We start from the raw sequence: 21,275 nt of genomic DNA on the forward strand, positions 1-21,275 counted from the left end.
CACTGTGATGATTCCATACAATGTAATAGTACTCCACATCAAAAAAGAACAGACTATCAAAACGTACAGCAACATAAATAATGAAAACATTGTGCAGAGTAAAAGAAGCCTTACATAGAAGAGTACATACTATAATTCCATTTATACAAAATTCTAGGAGAGGTAAAGCTAATCTATACTGGAAAAAATCAGAAGAGTGGCTGCAGGGAGCTGGGGATTGACTGGGAAAGGACATGAGGGAACTTTCAGGGATGATAGTCGTCGTCTCTAGCAGTGGTTCTAAAAGTTACCAGTATTACCTGGGGATTTATTAGAAATGCAAATTCTCAGGCCCTGCTCCAGACTTAATTCATCAGTAACTCTGAGGGTAGAGCCCATAATTCTGTATTTTAACAGTCTCTCTCCAGATGATTCAGATATAAGTTAAAGATTGAGAACAACTGTTCTGTATCTTGGTGAACTTGAGTTACAATGGTAAATGCATTTGACAAAACTGAGCAAATGTACACTAAAAATTTGTGCATTTTATTGCATGTACGTTTTATCTCAAGGAAAAAATGGGGAGTATACTGAAGTCTCCAGTTTACTTTGAAATGCGTTGGAAGTAAAATGGATATAGGTGTGTGTGTATGCATATGCATACATGTATACACACATGTTGTGTGTGTGTGTGTTCATCCCAGCAGAATAAAGTCTTAAAGGCAGGATCCTGGAGCCAGGCTCAGTAGCTTGCACCCGGAATCCCAGCCTCTCAGAAGGTTGAGGCAGGAGGATCATTTGAAGCCTGGAGTTTTAGACCAGCCTGGACAACATACTGAGACCCCATCTCTGAAAAACATAAATAAATAAAATTAGCTGAGCATTGTGGCCTGTGCCTGTAGATCCAGCTACTTGGGAGGCAGAGGCAGGAGGATCACTTGAGCACGGGATTTTTAGGGTGCAGTGAACTGTGATTATGCAACTGCACTTTCTTCTGGGGAACAGAGTGAGACCCTGTCTCACACACAAAAAATGTTTTTAATGGTAGAATCTAGATGATGGTGGTTAGAGAGTGTTCATGATAAAACTTTTTTCAACTCTTTTGTATGGCTGAAGTTTTTCATAATAAAATATTAAGATGGTGTAAAAATGTACCTATATCATTGGGAATGTTGGTACCTTTAAAAGGTATTTTTTAAATGAGCAAACTAAATTATACTTTAAAACAATTTTATGCACCTTGATTAGTTCTTTTATATTATGAGTGCATGGCTAATATATGTGTGTAGGTTAACATTAAAGTAGAAGAAATCATTTCAGAGTGGGCAAGAAAAAATTTTGATAAAATTCAATATCCTTGAATGATTACTTATAATAAACGAGGATAAAATGTAAATTCCTTAATCTGACAGATAAAACTACAAAACCTAAAATGAAAATAATGCAAAATGGGAAACTGTGAGCTTTCTTCAAAATCATGAATAAAAAAATTTAAATATATCAAGGTGATTGTGAAATATATATGGAAAAGCAGAGAAAAGGTAAAAATAAATAATTTCTGTAAAAGCTGGAACACTGACTTGCCTTACAAAATATCGGGACTTATTTTCAAAGATACATTACATAATTAACAGCAGTAATAAGTAGATCAGTACTAAATAGAACAATGGAACAGGATAGAGAGCCCAGAAAACAGGCTTACACAAATAGAATATGCTTGCTATAAAACAGACGTGGCACTGCAGATGATGGAGAAAAGATAGACTGTTTAGTAAATGGAGTTGGGCTATTTGATTGTCCATAAGAATTAAAAAAAAAAAAAAAGATTCCTACTCCAACTGAAAAATCAACTCCATATAGATTAAAGGAGAACTTTAAAACTTTTAGAATAAAATATAGGAGAAAATATTTTTTTAATTATATATATATAATGGAGTTACATATTTTTATTTTTATATTTTTTATTTATTGCTGAGTACATATTTTATTTTGTATAAAAATATATATAAAATAAAATATATATATATATATATATATATATATATATTTTTTTTTTTTTTTTTTTTTTTAAATGGCGTGGTCTTGCTGTGTTGCCCAGGCTGGACTCAAATTCCTAGGCTCAAGTGATCCTTCTACCTCAGCCTCTTGAGTAGCTGGGACTACAAGCATGTGCCACCATGCCCAGCCTGAATATATTTTTGATCTCTGGGTAGGAAAGGATGTCTTAAACAAGGGACAAAAACCATTAACCTTAAAAGATTGAAGTGAAAATACAAGTCACAAAATGGGAAAAGATATTTGGCACATATGTAATCAACCATTAATACCAAGAATAAATATGTAAGAACTCCTCTCCTACAAAACCAGTATAAGTCAAGTGTCCCAGTAGAAAAATAGGTAAAGTTCATTAATAGGCATTTCATGGAGAAAATAGCATATAGGGCCTATACTGTGTTCAAGCCTATTAGTAAAGTAAGAAATACAAATCAAGACCACTTTCTATACCATTTTATTGACAAAAGTGGAGAAGTCAGACAATCACAAGTGATGGAAAAGAGGGATCAGATAGTATCTCTTAATACAGATGATAATTGAGAAAATATTACAGCCACTTTGAAAAACAACAGTTTCATAAAATTATCTCATAAAAGCATTATCTTGTGAAATTGAACAATGCATGTATCTAATGACCCAGCAGTTCGACTTCAAGTATATATACACACAAAAGAATCTTGCATATTTGCATCAGGAGGCATATACAAGAATGCTTAGTTGTACTAAAATAGGGATTAACCTATCTACAAAAGAGTGGATAAATGAATTAAGATATAGGCAGACAGTGGGGTGTTGTACAGCAGTGAAAATCGGTCAAATACAGCTGTATGCAACAACCTAGATCATAGTGGCATAATGTTGAGTGAAAAAAGCAAATCTCAGAAGACTACATCAAGTATACTACCTTTTTAGAAAGTGGAAAATCAAAGAAAACTATAAATAGCATACAGCTTATACTTTTTTTAAAAACAAGTAGATGATAAATTTTCTGATAGTGATTACCTTACGTGTGAAACAGGAAAATGGGATAAGGGAAGGAGCACATTGGGAGATACGAGATATTAAAATTGTTCTTGATTTGGATTCAAATTATGCCATTATTTATTAGTAAATTAAAAGGGCATATACAAGTGGTAATGGTGTGTCATGAATCAAAATTTATGGTTAATTCTTTTGTGTGTACCTGAAGCCTTGGAAATGAAAGAGGAAAACCAAGGATGAGAGAGGGTAGTTTTCTACTCCTACTGTTAAATAAAAGACCAAGCTAGGCCGGGCGTGGTGGCTCATGCCTATAATCCCAGCACTTTGGGAGACTGAGGGAGGTGGATCCCTTGAGCCCAAGAGTTTAAGACCAGCTTGGGCAACATAGAGAACCCCATCTCTACAAACTATACAAAAATAAGCCAGGCATGTTGACTCACGCCTGTGGTCCCAGCTGTATGGGAGGCTGAGCCCGGGAGGTCAAGGCTGCAGTGAGCTTTGATTGTGCCACTGCACTCCAACCTGAGTGACAATGAGACACTGTCTCAGAAAAGATCAAACTAGAACGTGATATTAATAGGTGCTTTAAGGAAATTAGAGAATGGGGCAGGAAGAATTTGCGGTTCATAGTTGAAACCTAGTACATTGAAGCTGTCTACTTTATTTCTTTAAATTGGAGGAAAAGGGGCAGTTGTGTGTGTTATGTTACTCTGGTTGCTGTCAGTTGTTTTAATCATTTATGTATCTTATAGGGAAAGTTTCAGCTTGTGCTGCCCAAGCTCGTGCCCAACTATAAGCCACATGCATTTTTTTAAATGTTAATTTCAATTTTTATTTTATTTTATTTTAATTCCTCAATTACAGTAGGTACATTGCAAGTGCTTAATAGCTGCATGTGACTCTTGGAAACCATATTGGACAGCAAGGATATAGAACATTTCCATTATTGCAGAGAAAGTTATATTTAACAGCAGTGGAACTCTTCACAGAAATCAAATACACATTTAGATTCCTTCAATATCCTCAGAATTATATTAGCTAGCTTTTCTTAGCAAAACAGATATACCTTATGACTCTTCTGTTGACCTTTGATTATGAAAGATTAGATTGGTTTTACTTTTTAATATTTAGAATGATCTCTATCCTCATCTCATTATTCATAACACTTTTCTAGCATTGTTTGTGATTTTGCAAAGGATAATGCAGAAATTTACCCTTACGTTTTATAATTGCCTTTTAAGGTGCAGTTATTAATTATTTAAAATAATTCAGCTAGTATTGTGTGATACTATGTTTTTGATTGGAATAGGGAGAAAGGGAAGTTCATCTTTTCTACATCTTTCACATCTTACCTTAGGTCTTACACAGCAATTTAAGTACTTTGTAGTAAAATTGAAAGTATTGGTAAATTACTGGTTTATATTTTTAAACATATATATTTTTGTTTTATTAATTTGCACTTTGAGTACTAAATTGTTAATGACAAATTGAAAAGTGTATTACTTATGGACACTTTTAATGTGTTTATCTTATTACTGCCTAGTGAATAATTATACCGGGATTTTTTTTTGTATATATATATGTATAGTTGTTGAAGTCCGAAGAGGATTCCTCATATAAACCTGTGAAGAAAGCTTGTACTCAACTTGTTGATAACCTAGTTGAGCACATTCTTAAATATGAGGAATCTCTAGCTGGTAAGACATTTTATATATATATTGATCTTTAGTTGATTTTATAAGATATTTTTAAATATTTTGAGCACATTTCTCATTTTTCCCTCTGGCTCTGCTTGTCTAATGATTACTTCACTTTTAAATGAAATACATTTTTGTTATATAGGTATCTGTTTGATGTTGTATCCTAGATTATATTGTTATGATTGGCTAAGATTATCTAGAGCATTGTAATAAAAGCGTGGGCCTCACCTCTTCCACATATCTTTTAATAGCATATTATAATTTTAGATGTCATTGAATAGGAGTAAAAATCCAGGGGCTAATATATATCTAGCTAATGATACTCGTCACAAAACTGGTATCTTCTAAGTCATATAAAATTATCTCAAAATGAAATTGTTTTAGCTATTATAAAAAGTGTTTTTAAAAGATTTGTATTACATTCCTAAGATTTATTATTTATAATTGTTACCTAAAGTTTGCTTAATCTTGAGCTAGAAATTTGTTAAAATGTTTAAAATCACAAATTAAGTACTTAATATTTTATATTCTCTCTCATGTTATTTACCAATCACAAATCTGAAATTTTTAATCAATTATAAAGAAATGATTACTTAAGAAATATAAAAATTGGTCCAGGCGCGGTGGCTCACCCCTGTAATCCCAACACTTCGGGAGGCCAAGGCGGGTGGTGGATCATGAGGTCAGGAGATCGAGACCATCCTGGCTAACACGGTGAAACCCCGTCTCTACTGAAAATACAAAAAAAAATTAGCGTGGTGGGCACCTGTAGTCCCAGCTACTTGGGAGGCTGAGGCAGGAGAATGGCATGAACCCAGGAGGCGGAGCTTGCAGTGAGCCGAGATCGCGCCGCTACACTCCAGCCTGGGCAACAGAGCGAGACTCCGTCTCAAACAAATATATAGATAGATAGATGGATAGATATATAGATACCCATTGCTTGAAGCACATGAAGACTAGCATTACTTCCCATCTAACGCACATTAAGAGGAACAACGTCAGCCTCAGTTGTTCTCCAAAATTGGGAGCCAGTAGCCTCTAACAGCTGTCCATTTATGGCACCTATGGAAGTTGTTGATATGCTTTATATTTTTTATGCAGTCTTTTTTTTTTTTTTTTTCCATGTGTACCTCTTTTTTTCTTTTTATCTCCTTGTTCCGATTTTTTATTTTTCCCCATCCTGGAATTTAGGGGTGATACTGATGTCCCTTAATGTTAAAAAGTTGCAATTTCCTCTAAAAATTTGTTTCCTAAGAACCAGTGTATTTCCTAATTAGCAATATTTTCTTCCCACCTGAACAGCATTTTGTTTAGAGCTGTCTTACAGCATTGTTCCAGTTTCTGTTTGTTGCTCCCATTTTTTAACATTCTTCTACCACAGCATCATCTCTTTTTTTCCCAGTACCCTTAGTTTCACCTCAGCTAAATTGCTAGCTTTTTTTCCCACATTCACTTCCTTTTTTTTTTTTTTTTTTTTTTTTTAAAGACAGGGTCTCACTGTGTCACCCAGGCTGGGTTGTAGTGGCATAATTATAGCTCACTGCAACCTAGAACTCCTGGGCTGAAGCAATCCTCCCACCTCGGCCTCCTGAGTAACTGAGACTACAAGTGCACATCACCACACCAGGCTAAATTTTTTATTTTTCTGTAGAGATGGGATTTCCCGTGTTGTCCAAGCTGATCTCAAATTCCTAGACTCAAGCCTTTTTCCTGTGATGGCCTCCCAAAGTGCTGGGATTACAGGTGTGAGCCATCACACCCAGCCCATTGATTTTAGATATAACCAATACCACATGTATTCCCAAAAGCCTATCCCTAAACTTCTCAATTTCCATTAGTATAAAACTTGCCTTCTGTAGAGAGCATGGCCTCTTCTTGTTCTTTATCTTGAGAATATGTGATTTCTATACCAAAGAAAAAATGAGATGGAGAAAGTCTATTATCATAAGAACTACTAATTCATTATATTGAGGACTATACTGGACCTATTTAGGGGATAATATTAAGTAATTTAAATAATATTCTGTATAATTTCCACTACCTTGTCATATTTTAGTGTCTTATTTCTCTGTTTGTTTTTCCAGACTCTGACAATAAAGGTGTGAATTCTGGAAGATTGGTAGCTTGCATAACCACTTTGTTCTTATTCAGCAAAATAAGACCCCAGCTCATGGTTAAACATGCAATGACTATGCAACCATACCTTACCACTAAATGTAGTGTAAGTATAGAGCTGTCTTATTCTTGTGTCTTACATAAAACATTAAGTGCTTTAAATTTAGAATTCACATGCGTCAACCACATTCTCACTGACAGATCAGCTGTGTCATTTACTTAGATATATGTTCTATTTGTAGCAAGTGATCTATAAACATCAAGTCTGACATATTATAAATAAAGTTCAGGTTCCATTTTGCTGTAAACTTCTCAAGCCAAACCCTCAGTAAATGCTTACTAAATGTTATAGCTATTGTTAAGATCTCAGAATGAATGAAGCAGAGTTCCTGTCTTTGAGAAATTTACTATCTTTTGGGTCCTGAACGTGTCTGTCATTTATAATATAATAAATATAAAAATCGATACCATTGCTCGAAGCACACAAAGACTAACATTACGTCCCATCTAATGCACATTATTGAGGAACAACAGTCAACCTCGGTCATTCTCCAAAATTGAGAGCCAATAGCCTCTAACAGAGGTCCATTTATGGCACCTAAGGAAGTTGTTGATATGCTTTATATTTTTCATACAGTCTTTTTTTATTTATTTATATTTTATAAATTTATTTTTATAATAGAACAATATATTAAATATGGAAAATCTATAATACCATACCAGAGATGTTAGGCTGTTGGTATTAACATACACTATGTTTTTCTAAAATACGGTGTGAGTAGTAAGAAATTGCTTAAGTAAAATTATCTAGCAAATAAAGATTTTAAAGTATATATGACAGCATAGTGAGTTAGGTGGTTTACATGTATAATCTCATTTACTTTATGAAGTAGGTACTATTATCTCTGTTTTACAGATAAGGAAACTGAAGCTTACCAGAGTATAAGTAACTGCTAAAAATACAAAATTTTAAAATACTCTTAAAACTTAACAAATATAAAAGGCTTCTCACATACTATGATCCTAATGTTCCTAAGGAGCTAATTTTAACTTTTCTCTACTACATTTGTTTTGCTGCTATGGTCAGTTTTTTTGATGATCTAAATTGCAAGCTCTAGGTGAAAACCTCAGGACTTCCTGAGAAAACTTTAAGAACTGAGGAGAGTAGTAAAGGATAATAAATACCTAAAACAACATGCATTTACTTCTGAGACACTAATTCTATCTTTAGGGTTTCTGTTAGATCCAGAAATATATTGGTTATTATTGTGGCTAATAATAATAGCTAATAATTTTTTAGCAAAGTACCAAGCATTGTGAAAATTTTACATGTATTTTATCTCATTTACTTTGTGAAGTAAGTACTATTATGATCTCAGTTTTACAGATAAGGAAACTAAAACTTAAAGAATATAAATAACTGGCCCAATGTCACACAGCCAACCAGTCCCAAAGCTAGAATTCAGCCCCATGTCTACCAGTAGAATCTGGACTATAATGAAACCTGTTATTTATTATTTATATTATAAATCGTCCTTGCATGATTTTGAACCAGTAATATTTTTAAACAAAATCACTTTTAAAATGTCTTGTACATCTTTTATGTATGTATGTACACAAATATTAAGTTTTATATAAATAAGAGTATCTCATACATGGTAAACTTTTTGTTTAACATTTCGTGTTTTTTGTTTTTGTTTTTATGTCCTATCTCCATCTTTATCCATCTTCCCTTCAGAATAAACGTCTTATAGTATCCTTAACATACTTTTATAGTTGTGGACACACAGGTATATATAAATGGTTGACCAGGTTTTGTAAAAATTGAATCATATTATATAGATATTTATTAGGCATATTTGGTAATCTCATATTACCTGAGATTACCAAATCTAATCTAATATATCTAATTCCTTGTTTTAGATGGCTGTATATTATCCATTTTATGGATGTCCTATGATTTATTTAATCATTTCCCTATTTGGCAGGTGTTTACATATATCCTTTTGATCACCACTACAAACAATGTTTAAATAAACATTCCAATTTAAATACCTTTAAGTACTGACACCTTTATTTTGTTGGAACAGTTGCTGAGGAGTGGACTTGCTAGGTTGAAACAATGATTATTTTGGTTTTCATTTTTAATTGATCTTGCCATTTTGCAGTGGATGGGTTTTATACAACCTTTTGGAAAGCTGTATGTGACAATCATTGTCATTATTTTAGTACTCTTTGCCAGTCTAACAGGTGGAAAGGAATAGTTCATTATTGGTTCAGTTTCCTTCCCTGACTGCAAAGAAGGTTGAGCATCTTTTCATGGTACTGACCAATTGGGCTTGCTTTTCTGTGAATTCACTATTTATATCATTTTCATATCATTCATCCATTTTACCTTTGAATTGTAGGCCTTTTTTTAGGAGAACTCTTTAAACAATTTAAATATTTTAGATATTAAGCCATCTTATAGTATATTTATTACAAATACTTTTCCCTGTTCTATTCTGTTGCTCTTTTACTTAATGGTTTCTGTCTTTCTTTAAATTTTTCTTCTGGAATTTAAGGTATTTCTTTTACTTGATTTTCCAGGCCAGTATATTAAGGGAAAGTTCAGAAAATGCTACGTTCTTTGAGATTGAGGCTCACACTGTCACCCACGCTGGAGTGCAATGCGCAATCTTGGCTCACTGCAACCTCCGCCTCCTGGCTTCAAGTGATTCTCCTTCCTCAGTCTCCCAAGTAGCTGGGATTACAGGTGCACACCACCACATACCTGGCTAATTTTTTGTATTTTTCGTAGAGACAGGGTTTCACTATGTTGGCCCGACTGGTCTTGAACTGCAGACCTTGTTGATCTGCCCCGCCTTGGCCTCCCAAAGTGCAGGGATTACAGGCATGAGCCACCGCGCCCGGCCTACTGTTTTTTGTTTTGTTTTTTTTAACGACACAGTCTGGCTCTGTTGCCCAGGCTGGAGTACAATCCTGCAATTTTGGCTCACTGCAACCTTCACCTCCCAGGTTCAAGCGATTCTCATGCCTCAGCCACCCGAGTAGCTGGGATTTTACAAGTGTGCACCACCACACAGCTAATTTTTGTATTTTCAGTAGAGACAGGGTTTTGCCATGCTGGCCAGGCTGGTCTTGAACTCCTGGCCTCAAGTAATCTGTGCACCTTGGCCTCCCAAAGAGCTGGGATTATAGGCATGAGCCACTGTGCCCAGCCACTACATTTTTTTGTTTGTTTGTTTTCAGGTAAAATGCTGGCACTGGTTCTCAAATTTATCCAACAAAAATTCTTCTATCCCTAGACCCACTTTAACTCGTTACAGGAAACAACAGGATTTCTATGTTACTTAAAAAGAATTTATGTTTTCTTTTTAATCCTGTGGGGATCCTAAAAGGAAGGATGAATATGATGTGGGAATTTCTTTTTTTTTTTTTTTTTTTTTTAAATTAATACTCCTACAAGCCAAGTGGTGGGAATGTTTTTAACTAGTGTGTTAATAAGCTCAAAAAGTCCAAAATGGGCTGGGCACAGTGGCTCACGCCTGTAATCCCAGCACTTTGGGAGGCTGAGGCGGGCAGATCACGAGGTTAGGAGTTCAAGACCAGCCTGGCCAGCATGGTGAAACCCTGTCTCTACTAAAAATACAAAAATTACTCAAGCATGGTGGTGCGCACCTGTAGTCCCAACTACTTGGAAGACTAAAGCAGGAGAATCACTTGAACCTGGGGGGCGGAGGTTGCAGTGAACCGAGATTGCGCCACTGCCTCCGGCCTGGACAACAGGACGAGGCTCTGTCTCAACAAAAAGTCCAAAATGAATGCCGGTAATCCATTACTAACAATGAGGATTAGTAGCTTAAAAACTAGATTAAGGCTGGACATGATGGCTCACACCTGTAGTAATCCTAGCACTTTGGGAGGCTGAGGTAGGCAGATCACAAAACTTAACTGGGCATGGTGGGAGACTAGTTGTCGGTCCATATTCCTGACATGCTGATGCTTCTCCCTCCATACCTCCAGCTACTCTGGAGGCTGAGGCAGGAGAATCACTTGAACCCAGGAGGCGGAGGTTGCAGTGAGCCAAGATCGTGCCACTGCACTCCAGCCTGGACGACAGAGTGAGACTCTTGTCTCAAAAAAAAAGAAAAGCAAAAAAAAAAAAAAACTAGATTAAAAACATGCATTGAAAGCCTTACTACACAAACACACACACGCACACACACACGCATACATAACTGATTGCCTTTGGGGAAGTGAACTGGGTGGCTGGAGGATAGATAGAAACAAGACTTTTTATTGTAAATCCTTTTCTACCTTTTGGTTTTTTTTTAAAAAGTCTCTACCTATTTTTTTAAACATGCTTATTAGTTTTTCTAATCAAAGAAATACACATTTAAATTTAAAGAAGTCCTAGGCTGAGCATGGTGGCTCACACCTGTAATCCCAGTGCTTTGGGTGGCCAAGGCAGGAGGATCACTTGAGGCCAGGAATTCACAACCAGCCAGGGCAACATAGTGAGACCCTGTCTCTACAAAAATGAAAATTAAGGCCAGGTGCAGTGGCTCACACCTGTAATCCCAGCACTTTGGGAGGCCAAGGCAGATGGATGACGAGGTCAGGAGTCCCAGACCAGCCTGGCCAAGATGGTGAAACCCCATCTCTACTAAAAATACAAAAATTAGCCAGGCATGGTGGTGGGCACCTGTAATCCCAGCTACTTGGGTGGCTGAGGCAGGGAGTTGCTTGAACCCGGGAGGCAGAGGTTGCAGTGAGCCAAGATCGCACCACTGCACTCCAGCCTGGGCAACAGAGCAAGACTCTGTCTCAAAAAAAAGAAAAAAAGAAAATTAAAAAATTAACTGGGTGTAATGTTATGCACCTGTAGTCCTAGCTACTCGAGAGACTGTCAGGAAATTAGCTCAAGCTCAGGAATTCAGGATTGCATTGAGCTATGATTGTGCCACTGCACTCCAACCTGGGCAATGGAGCAAGACACTGTTTCTTAAAAATAAAGAAGCCTTTTGCCTAGTTCTGGGATTCTATGTTTTTTTATCTATCAGAGAATTTTAACACAGGGTTTCTCAGCCTCAGCACTGTTGACAGGACTAGATTATTCTTTGTTGTCAAGGATTGTTCTGTGCATTACAGGTTGTTTAGCAGCATCCCTGGCTTCTAGCCACTAGATGCCAGTAGTGGCTCCCATTGTGACAACCAAAAATGTCTCCAGACACTGCCAAGTACTCCTGTGTCAGGATACAGGGGAAGAAGCTTATTCCTGATTGAGAACTACTGGGTTAACATACACAGCTCGGAAAATACTAATCATAAAAACTGTACCAGTCTTTGTATAATACTGTCAATATGTAAATACCCTTGTTTAGAATTGACTTGTGTTACATTTTAGGGAAAAAAATATAACTTTAACATTGTGATTAAGTGACCCCAAGGTCACATTTTGGTAAGTTAGTTGTTGGTCCATATTCCTGACATGCTGGTGCTTCTTCTTCCATATCTTGAAAAAAAACTCTAATAGACTTTTTTTTTTTAACTGGACCTTTACGTGCAAAATGCCCTATTTCTGCCCACAAATACGTAAAACTGTATATAGTTTCTTTTAAGGTTTTGGATATTCATAAAGCATTATTTTTATTCTTATAGACACAAAATGATTTCATGGTTATCTGCAATGTTGCAAAAATCCTAGAGCTAGTTGTACCACTGATGGAGCATCCAAGTGAAACTTTTCTTGCCACTATTGAAGAAGATCTGATGAAGCTCATCATCAAATATGGCATGACTGTAAGCACTCAGTTTACCATTTCTTTATTCATTAGTGTGAAGTTATAATGTATTTTATTAATATTATTTTTAAAGCAAATATTTGTAAAAAGCTAAGTTTTTAAAATAGTATATTTTTAACTTTTATCTAAACAAATATTTTCTATATCTTTTAGGTAGTGCAACATTGTGTCAGCTGTCTTGGGGCTGTTGTAAATAAAGTGACACAAAATTTTAAATTTGTGTGGGCTTGTTTCAATAGATACTATGGTAAGTTCAGTACCAGGGTTTTAAAATTATTCTGCTAGGTCCTGTCAGCTCATTTTAAACGCATTTGATAAAAGGCTAGAATCAAGGAAACTATGAGGTGTGATTATCTACTGTAGTCCTCTCAGAAACAATATTGTCTAGTGTCTTTTGTATTCCCTTAAGAACCCACTGTGATTACTTCAGAAATTTATCTCCTGATAAGTAAAGGTTGGTATATTTTTTGCGCACTGTGAAAAGTAAAATTTAAATTTTCTTACATTAATTAGTTTAGACTCTAAATAAAGAGCGCCCTCATAATTCTAGACATATTTAATATTTAGAACCATTAGTAAAAATTAATTGGCCGGGCACAGTGGCTCACGCCTGTAATTCCAGCACTTTGGGAGGCCAAGGCGGATGGATCACCTGAGGTCGGGAGTTCGAGATCAGCCTGGCCAACATGGTGAAACCCCGTCTCTCTACTAAAAATACAAAAATGTCCCAGGCATGGTGGCACACAACTGTAATCCCAGCTACTTGGGGAGCTGAGGCAGGAGAATCACTTGAACCCGGGAGGCGGAGGTTGCAGTGAGCCAGGATCACATCACTGCACTCCAGCCTGGGTGACAGAGTGAGACTCCATTTCAAAAAAAAAAAATTGTAATTCATTAGTAGTAATTACTTGAACTGAGTGATTCAAAGATAAATATTATAATTATTACTTATCTTTATTAGGTGCCATTTCAAAATTGAAAAGTCAACACCAAGAGGACCCAAATAACACTTCACTTCTAACAAACAAACCAGCACTTCTTAGATCCCTTTTCACTGTTGGAGCACTATGTCGGCATTTTGATTTTGATCTGGAAGATTTTAAAGGCAACAGCAAGGTAAAGATAGTAATACTTAAAATGCTATAAAACATAGAACTATATGGCACTGTGATCTGAGAATAACAGTAATGATCCAGGATGAAGGCAATATTAGTCTGGTTTAATGAAATTCTGAAAACAGTGCTACTCAAAGCATGGTCCTCAGACTGACTGCTAATCCATGAACTTTTTGTTACTGATGTGTAACCACATAATGAAATTTCTCTGACAAGTTATATCAGCTTTGTAACAGTAGGCACACTGTTGACATCAACAGCTAATTTTTTTTAAAAATTTTTTTCCATGAAGGGAACAACACACTGATTTACATTCCGAAACAAGCTTCTTTGTCACACACTGATACTTTGAATGCCACTGTTCTAAAATAAATGGAATTGGTTACTTATTTTTTTAATAAAGTTCACATACAGAAATTCTCATTGTCTTTAGGTATTTTTTTCCTTTATAGTTGAAAATTAATCTAAGTTACTCTTCATGAATACTTTAATGTGTTTTCCTCCCCTTAGGTTAACATAAAAGATAAAGTACTTGAACTATTGATGTATTTTACAAAACATTCAGATGAAGAAGTACAAACAAAAGCTATCATTGGTCTAGGTAAGTCTAAATTTCTTTATAAATTGTAGCTATTTGAGAGGGATAGAGCACCTTTTTAAATATTGTGAATCCAAATTGTTGATTTATTTTAATATGTTTCTATTAGCAGTAGGATTTGGTGTATAGAATGTAGATCTGGGGATTAAAACAACTGGATCTTTCTTGTTATGGCCATTGACTTCCTGGGTGAACTTGAGCAAGCCATTTGTCTTTTCATCAGTTTCTTCATTAGTAAAATAGAGATAACAATACTTTCTTCTACCCCTCCTCCATAGGGTATCTGAAGAACATTCATTAAAGCCCTTTGATAAAGAAAAATAATGTAGAAGAATTCTGTACTCTTTGCATTTTTGTAATTGTTCTTTTTCATTGCAAGGCTTTGTCACTACAGGAAGCTGCCACATCTAGTTAAAACAGTGATCAGTCTACACTGACTTATTTATATAAAAGCAAATAGTTAGCAACCCAGAAGGAACAATTTGGATATATACCTGTTTTATATTGTTTTTCCAGGAAGCACTGAATGTAATAAAAACATATTTTGCAATTGTTAGGCAGGTCCGTGTGGCTTATATCTAGGAAGGAATTAGAATATGAGGAAATAGGCCGGGCGCGGTGGCTCAAGCCTGTAATCCCAGCACTTTGGGAGGCCGAGACGGGCGGATCACGAGGTCAGGAGATCGAGACCATCCTGGCTAACACAGTGAAACCCCGTCTCTACTAAAAAAAATACAAAAAAAACTAGCCGGGCGAGGTGGCAGGCGCCTGTAGTCCCAGTTACTCGGGAGGCTGAGGCAGGAGAATGGCGTAAACCCGGGAGGCGGAGCTTGCAGTGAGCTGAGATCCGGCCACTGCACTCCAGCCCTGGCGACAGAGCGAGACTCCGTCTCAAAAAAAAAAAAAAAAAAAAAAAAAAAAAAAAAAGAATATGAGGAAATAGAAAGCGAATGGCATTAAAGTACCTGAATTGAATGCACTTCAAAAAAATACAAGAACAGTCTGTCCAGGTTTTTGGTTTTTGTTGTTGTTTTTTTTTTTGTACAGATACAGTTGGCCTTCCATATCCATGGGTTTCACATCTGTGGATTTAACCAAGAATCAAAAATACTGAGAAAAAAAAATTACACCTGTACAGATTTTTTTGTCATTATTCTCTAAACAGTACAACAGCAATTTACATAGCATTTACATTGTGTTAGATATAAATAATCTAGAGATGATTTAAAGTATACGGGAGGATGTGAATAGGTTATATGGAAATGCTACCCCTTTTTATATCAGAGACTTGAGAAACCACGGATTTTGGTATCCCTGGGAGGTTCTGGAGCCAATCCCCCATGGATACCGAGCAACAACTATACACGTAAAGCTACCCAATGAGATTAATAACTTATTTGGAAATTTTATTTTGGTATTATGATTAAGGTTCATACTTTAATATGTATGAGTAGTTATTTATATTAGTCTTTTGAACAAAAATGAGTAAGAAAAGATTCTAAGTTACCTATTAAATCATGTTTATGATATCTGTAAATAAATTGAAACCTTATCATTTTATTCTTCCTCTATCCCTTTTTGAAAATTACTTGTAACACATAGAGTAAAAATTCAGACATCATTTACTAAGGAGTTAAATTGGTACAATATTAACTTCAAGCCAGTGTGTACCTTTAAATATTCAGTCTGGACTTAATTTATATGGAGTGGCAAAACTAATAGTGTTACAAGTATTTCAGAGTACGAAAAGATGAAGTTTTAACTTAAGCAGCGCTATTCAGAAAATATTGCCTCTAGACCAGTTAATAAAAGACGTCTTGCCTGGGCCATAGTTATCCTGAGTGACCTTGGGCTAGTTATCTGATCACTCTATGCTTTGAGTTTAGTTTGTGTTTGTTATCAATAATACTTGCTGTCATGAGAGATCTTCATTTTTTCCTCAAATAAACATTATAAACATGGATGATATATTGCTTCTTATTATATTACCCCGTGGTTATAGGATTCAGCATTGTAGCCTTATTATAATGCCATATGAGAAAGAAGTGGAAGATATTTTTCGCTCTGGTTTATTATATTGTTTCATCAAATGAATATATTTTAATTTTTTTAAAAAAATAATGTCAATGTAGTACCTTCTACTGGGGATCTGAAAAATGTTTGCAGACATTACTTCTTAAATCCTGAAAACATCCCTGTGAGGTAGGTGGGTGGTAAATATTATTATCCCCATTTTACAGATGGAGAATTGAGGCACAGAGAGATTATGTGACTCACCCAAGGTCACACTACAAGTCAGTGGTGGAGCCAGGAATAGAACCCAAGACTCCTGACTCCTAATCCACTCCCCTAGCCACTAGGCCCTGCTCCCTCCTCAAGGTTTCCTCTTGTGTGAAATTCTCCTTTGAAATGCAATTTCTTGTTTTTAATTCATGGGGAAAGAAGTACCTGCTCTAATGCTTCTCTAGGTAAGGCCACCAGCATATTCTTCCAGTCATTTTAAGTTTTAACTTTTTGAAATAAGGAGCCATTTATATAATTTATTAACATATTTATTAAATTTTATTTAATTTTAATATGAATATATGATGAGATTTTCCCCTCTCCCATAGGATTTGCCTTTATTCAGCATCCAAGTCTAATGTTCGAGCAAGAAGTAAAGAATCTATATAATAATATTTTATCTGATAAGAACTCCTCAGTCAATTTAAAAATACAAGTGTTAAAAAACCTTCAGACCTACCTACAAGAAGAAGATACACGTATGCAGCAGGCAGATAGAGACTGTAAGTGAAAATATATTTTTAAATTTCATAGCTATGGTTATATTATAATGGCTTTATCTCCTTTGATCTAAATATCTAAATTTCCTGATTTATTAGACGAAGAAACTCAGTTAAATAGCAGTCCTTATGCTGAGGTCTATAACTAGGCTTTAGCATATTCTTAAATTCTCTAAAATAGTTTTAAAATTGTGTATGTGTGTAAACATTAACATTTTGAGGGAGGAGAGAGATTATAGTTCTCATTGGGTTCTCAAAGGGGCCTGTGACACAGATGCAGACACACACACATACACACACACACACACACAAAGAACCATTGAGCTAGAACACTAGCTATAAGGTTTTGTGATTTTGCTTATGGCCTAATTTTGAAATATTTAGTAAAGTTAGTATAAGTGCTCTTAATATGTGTTTATCCTTTGCTTTCTTTTGTAGGGAAGAAAGTTGCAAAACAGGAAGACTTAAAAGAAATGGGTGATGTTTCCTCAGGGATGAGTAGTTCCATCATGCAGCTTTATCTCAAACAGGTGCTTGAGGCATTTTTTCACACCCAGTCAAGTGTACGCCACTTTGCCCTAAATGTCATTGCATTGACTCTAAATCAAGGTCTTATTCATCCAGTTCAGGTAAGCATGTTTTATGGCAGCAGCAACTTACTAAAAGAGCCAGATTAGTTGTCATTTGATACATTGTGATTATAGAGAATAAGTAGTTCTTTGTTCCTCCTACTCTCTTTTGTACTAAACTCTTAAGAATCTAGAAGTTTTAGATAATCTCTTGGGTTATGATTACTGCAAAATACCCATATATTCATAATATTGTCTCTATTATAAACCAACTTGTAATTTCTATTGACAGAACATATACTCAAATTATTTTTCTAAGTAGGGATGATATATTTGTTTTAATTCATACTTACTTTTGTCCCTAAGATCCAACAATCTATGTGAAGTGAGTTCACTGGGTTTAAAAGTATAATCTATTCAACAGGATGAGTCTTAGTTCACAGAAAAGTAAATTATATAATCCCAAATCCTTCATCTTTAAGTTGGGGATGGCACCAACTACCTGACACCTCATAGCATTGATATGAGGACAAAATGATGTGATAAAAGACATTAGTATTACTGAAGATTGGCAGCCAATGCTGATGTAGTAGTATATACCATCTGATGGTCAAGAGAGCTCCATAGGCTACAAAAGTGTATGTATTAAATAAGCAGAGTCTATACCCTTCAAGATTTTTATTTTGGGTATTTTTCATGTAACTTTTTGAAAATATGATATATTTAAACATACTGTGGTCGTCCCTATGTCCTGAAACAAAACATGTTAACAAATGTTTATCCTGTTCTTCATGACTCCAGGCTATTATCATAAAGAATCATACATTATAATGTAATAGTAGTACATTGAGACTGTGACCTTTTTGAACTACCGAGGGCTCTTTGTTGGGTGCTTTTTATTATATATGCTTTTTAAACTTTTTTTTTAAATTTCACACAAAGGAGTCAGGTGCAGTGTCTCCCACGTGTAATCCCAGCACTTTGGGAGGCGGAGGTGGGCGGATCACTTGGGTCAGGAGTTCAAAACCAGCATAGCCAACATGGCAAAACCCTGTCTCTACTAAAAACACAAAAATTAGCCAGGTGTGGTTGCACATGCCTGTAGTCCCAGCTACATGGGAGGCTGAGGCAGGAAAATTTCTTGAACCCAGGAAGCAGAGGTTGCAGTGAGCCAAGACCGTGCCATTGCACTCCAGCCTGGCCAACAGAGGGAGACTCTTATCTCCAAAAAAAAAAAACAAAATTCACACAAAGAAATTACAAAAGTGATACAATGAATTCCTTTATACTCTTCACCTATATTCACCATTTGTTGACATTTTGCCACAATTGCTTTATCTCTCTTCCTTTTATACATCTGCTTTTTTCTGAATCATTTGGTAGGAAGTTTTAGATAATTATGATAATTTACCACTAAACACTTCAGCATATATTTTCTAAGAACAAGGACATTCTCCTACAAAACCATAATATAATCATTAAATTTAGGAAGTTTAACATTGGTATAATATTATCTAATATATAGTCCATTTGCAGATTCTGCTAGTTAACCAAGGGCGTTCTCTATAGCCTTTTTTCTTTTTTTTTTCTTTTTTTTTTTGGCTGGAGTGCAGTGACGCAGTCTTGGCTCACTGCAGTCTCTGCCTCCTGGACTCAAGCAGTCTTCCCACCTCAGCCTCCCAAGTAGCTGAGACTACAGGTGTGTGCCACCACCTGGCTAATTTTTGCATTTTTGTAGAGATGGGGTTTTACCACGTTGGCCAGGCTGGTCTCAAACTTCTGAGCTCAAGTCATCTGCCTGCCTCAGCGTCGCAAAGTGCTGGGATTACAGGCATGAGCCACCGCACCCACCTTACAGCCTTTTTTCTTTCCTGATTCAAGATTTAACATGATCATTTCTTTCATTTAGTGCCATGTCTGTATTTTAAAGTTACAAGTTTGTTGTTTTTCTGGCCTTCACATTGCTTTTTGATTCGAATCGACTCACTTAACATAGTAGTACTGTTTTTTGACTCAAAAAGTACAGTGAATATGACTGTTACCAACTATCTGACCCTCAAAGCCACATCTGAAATCACTTTGAAAAACAATTATATTTTCCTAGCTTTGAGTATGGAAAGCGAATTACTGTTTGCCCTATATTGTCTTTACAAGGCAAATCTAATCAAGCTTTAAAAACTACTAGATTATACATTTGTAGTCTATATCATAATCTTAAATAGATATTCTTAGTGTGGGAATGCTTTATGTTTAAAGAACCTTAAATTTACAATGAAATTGTTTAAATTTTACCACATCAGTATTTTTGCTGGTGCTCCAGTGCTTTCTGGATTTAAGCTGAATCTCAAAGATTTGTCACTTTAAAAAGAACACTAAAATATAGCCTTTATAGGAAAGCCTATAAGGTTAAATTCATATATCTCAGATATACAGAAAGTTTTGACATATGTCTAAATAGAGAGTTTTTACTACCGTGATATCTCATAATTTTTTTTTATTTCCAGTGTGTGCCATATTTAATTGCTATGGGCACAGACCCAGAACCTGCTATGCGGAACAAGGCTGATCAGCAACTTGTGGAAATAGACAAAAAATATGCTGGATTCATTCATGTATGTATTTTAACATTTTATAACCTAAATTGAAGCATTTTTCTTGAGTAAAGCATGTCTTTGATAAATACCCTGCCCACATTCATAATTGGGATAAAATGTCTTACTTAGTACCTATCTTCTAAACATGCAACTAAGTTAGTCTCCCAAGGTGTTTATTCTGGTTTAAAGTTAAGATTGGGCTAGAGGTGACAGTACCAAGCACACCAGACTAAAAATCCGGAAACCTGGATTTTATATCCTACTGTGTGAACTTGGCTGCAATGACTCTCCTGGGCCTCATTTTTTTTTCTTCTTTGAAATGAGGGAATTGTAAGAGATAATCTCTGATGTTCCTTCTAGCACTTCATTCCGTGATTCGTATTATTTTAATTAAGAAAACCAAATAATGAAGCTAGCCTCAGAATGTAATGCTCTAAGTATATTTTTAAGTTGTGTCTTTAATTTCCTTGACAAAAATGAGACTTGTACTGATTTCAGATGAAAGCAGTGGCTGGTATGAAGATGTCTTACCAGGTACAACAGGCAATCAACACATGCCTAAAAGATCCTGTAAGGGGTTTCAGACAAGACGAGTCCTCTAGCGCTTTGTGTTCACACCTTTACTCCATGATCCGTGGAAACCGCCAACACAGACGAGCCTTTCTTATTTCTTTACTCAACCTCTTTGATGACACAGCAGTAAGCACAAAAACTTATTATTTTAAGAAAATAAATGCTCTAGAAATTTTATGGATAAAGTAGTCACCATTTTTAAAATATTACCATTTTATTAGTATATGATAGTAACTTCATTGAATGTTTACTTAATCTTCTAAGTTATTTACAAAGTACACAGTCAGAATTGAAGGGGAAATTTTGTATAAGAATAAGTGTAATGAGGAATAATGTATAACTTTGCCTCCATACTGAATATCCTATAAACTTTGATAACAGTTTCTGTAAGCATATCTTTAAGCAC

The 21,275-nt window shown here is 35.5% G+C and overlaps 1 protein-coding gene across 3 annotated transcripts in view; it reads left to right on the plus strand.

The window, feature by feature from the left end:
* The window catches only part of NIPBL (NIPBL cohesin loading factor), a 196,341-nt gene that overhangs the window by 162,060 nt on the left and 13,006 nt on the right, over positions 1–21,275 (plus strand). For all 3 annotated transcript variants that reach the window (XM_010373383.2, XM_010373400.2, XM_030927192.1), the window contains 10 exons: positions 4,604–4,712; positions 6,800–6,936; positions 12,495–12,635; positions 12,791–12,884; positions 13,599–13,753; positions 14,263–14,353; positions 16,963–17,136; positions 17,572–17,762; positions 20,207–20,314; positions 20,795–20,995. In XM_010373383.2, coding sequence (XP_010371685.1) covers positions 4,604–4,712; positions 6,800–6,936; positions 12,495–12,635; positions 12,791–12,884; positions 13,599–13,753; positions 14,263–14,353; positions 16,963–17,136; positions 17,572–17,762; positions 20,207–20,314; positions 20,795–20,995 — 1,401 coding nt within the window. The remainder of the gene's footprint in view (positions 1–4,603; positions 4,713–6,799; positions 6,937–12,494; positions 12,636–12,790; positions 12,885–13,598; positions 13,754–14,262; positions 14,354–16,962; positions 17,137–17,571; positions 17,763–20,206; positions 20,315–20,794; positions 20,996–21,275) is intronic.

Source organism: Rhinopithecus roxellana, chromosome 3 (genome assembly GCF_007565055.1).
Source record: "Rhinopithecus roxellana isolate Shanxi Qingling chromosome 3, ASM756505v1, whole genome shotgun sequence".
NCBI lineage: Eukaryota > Metazoa > Chordata > Mammalia > Primates > Cercopithecidae > Rhinopithecus > Rhinopithecus roxellana.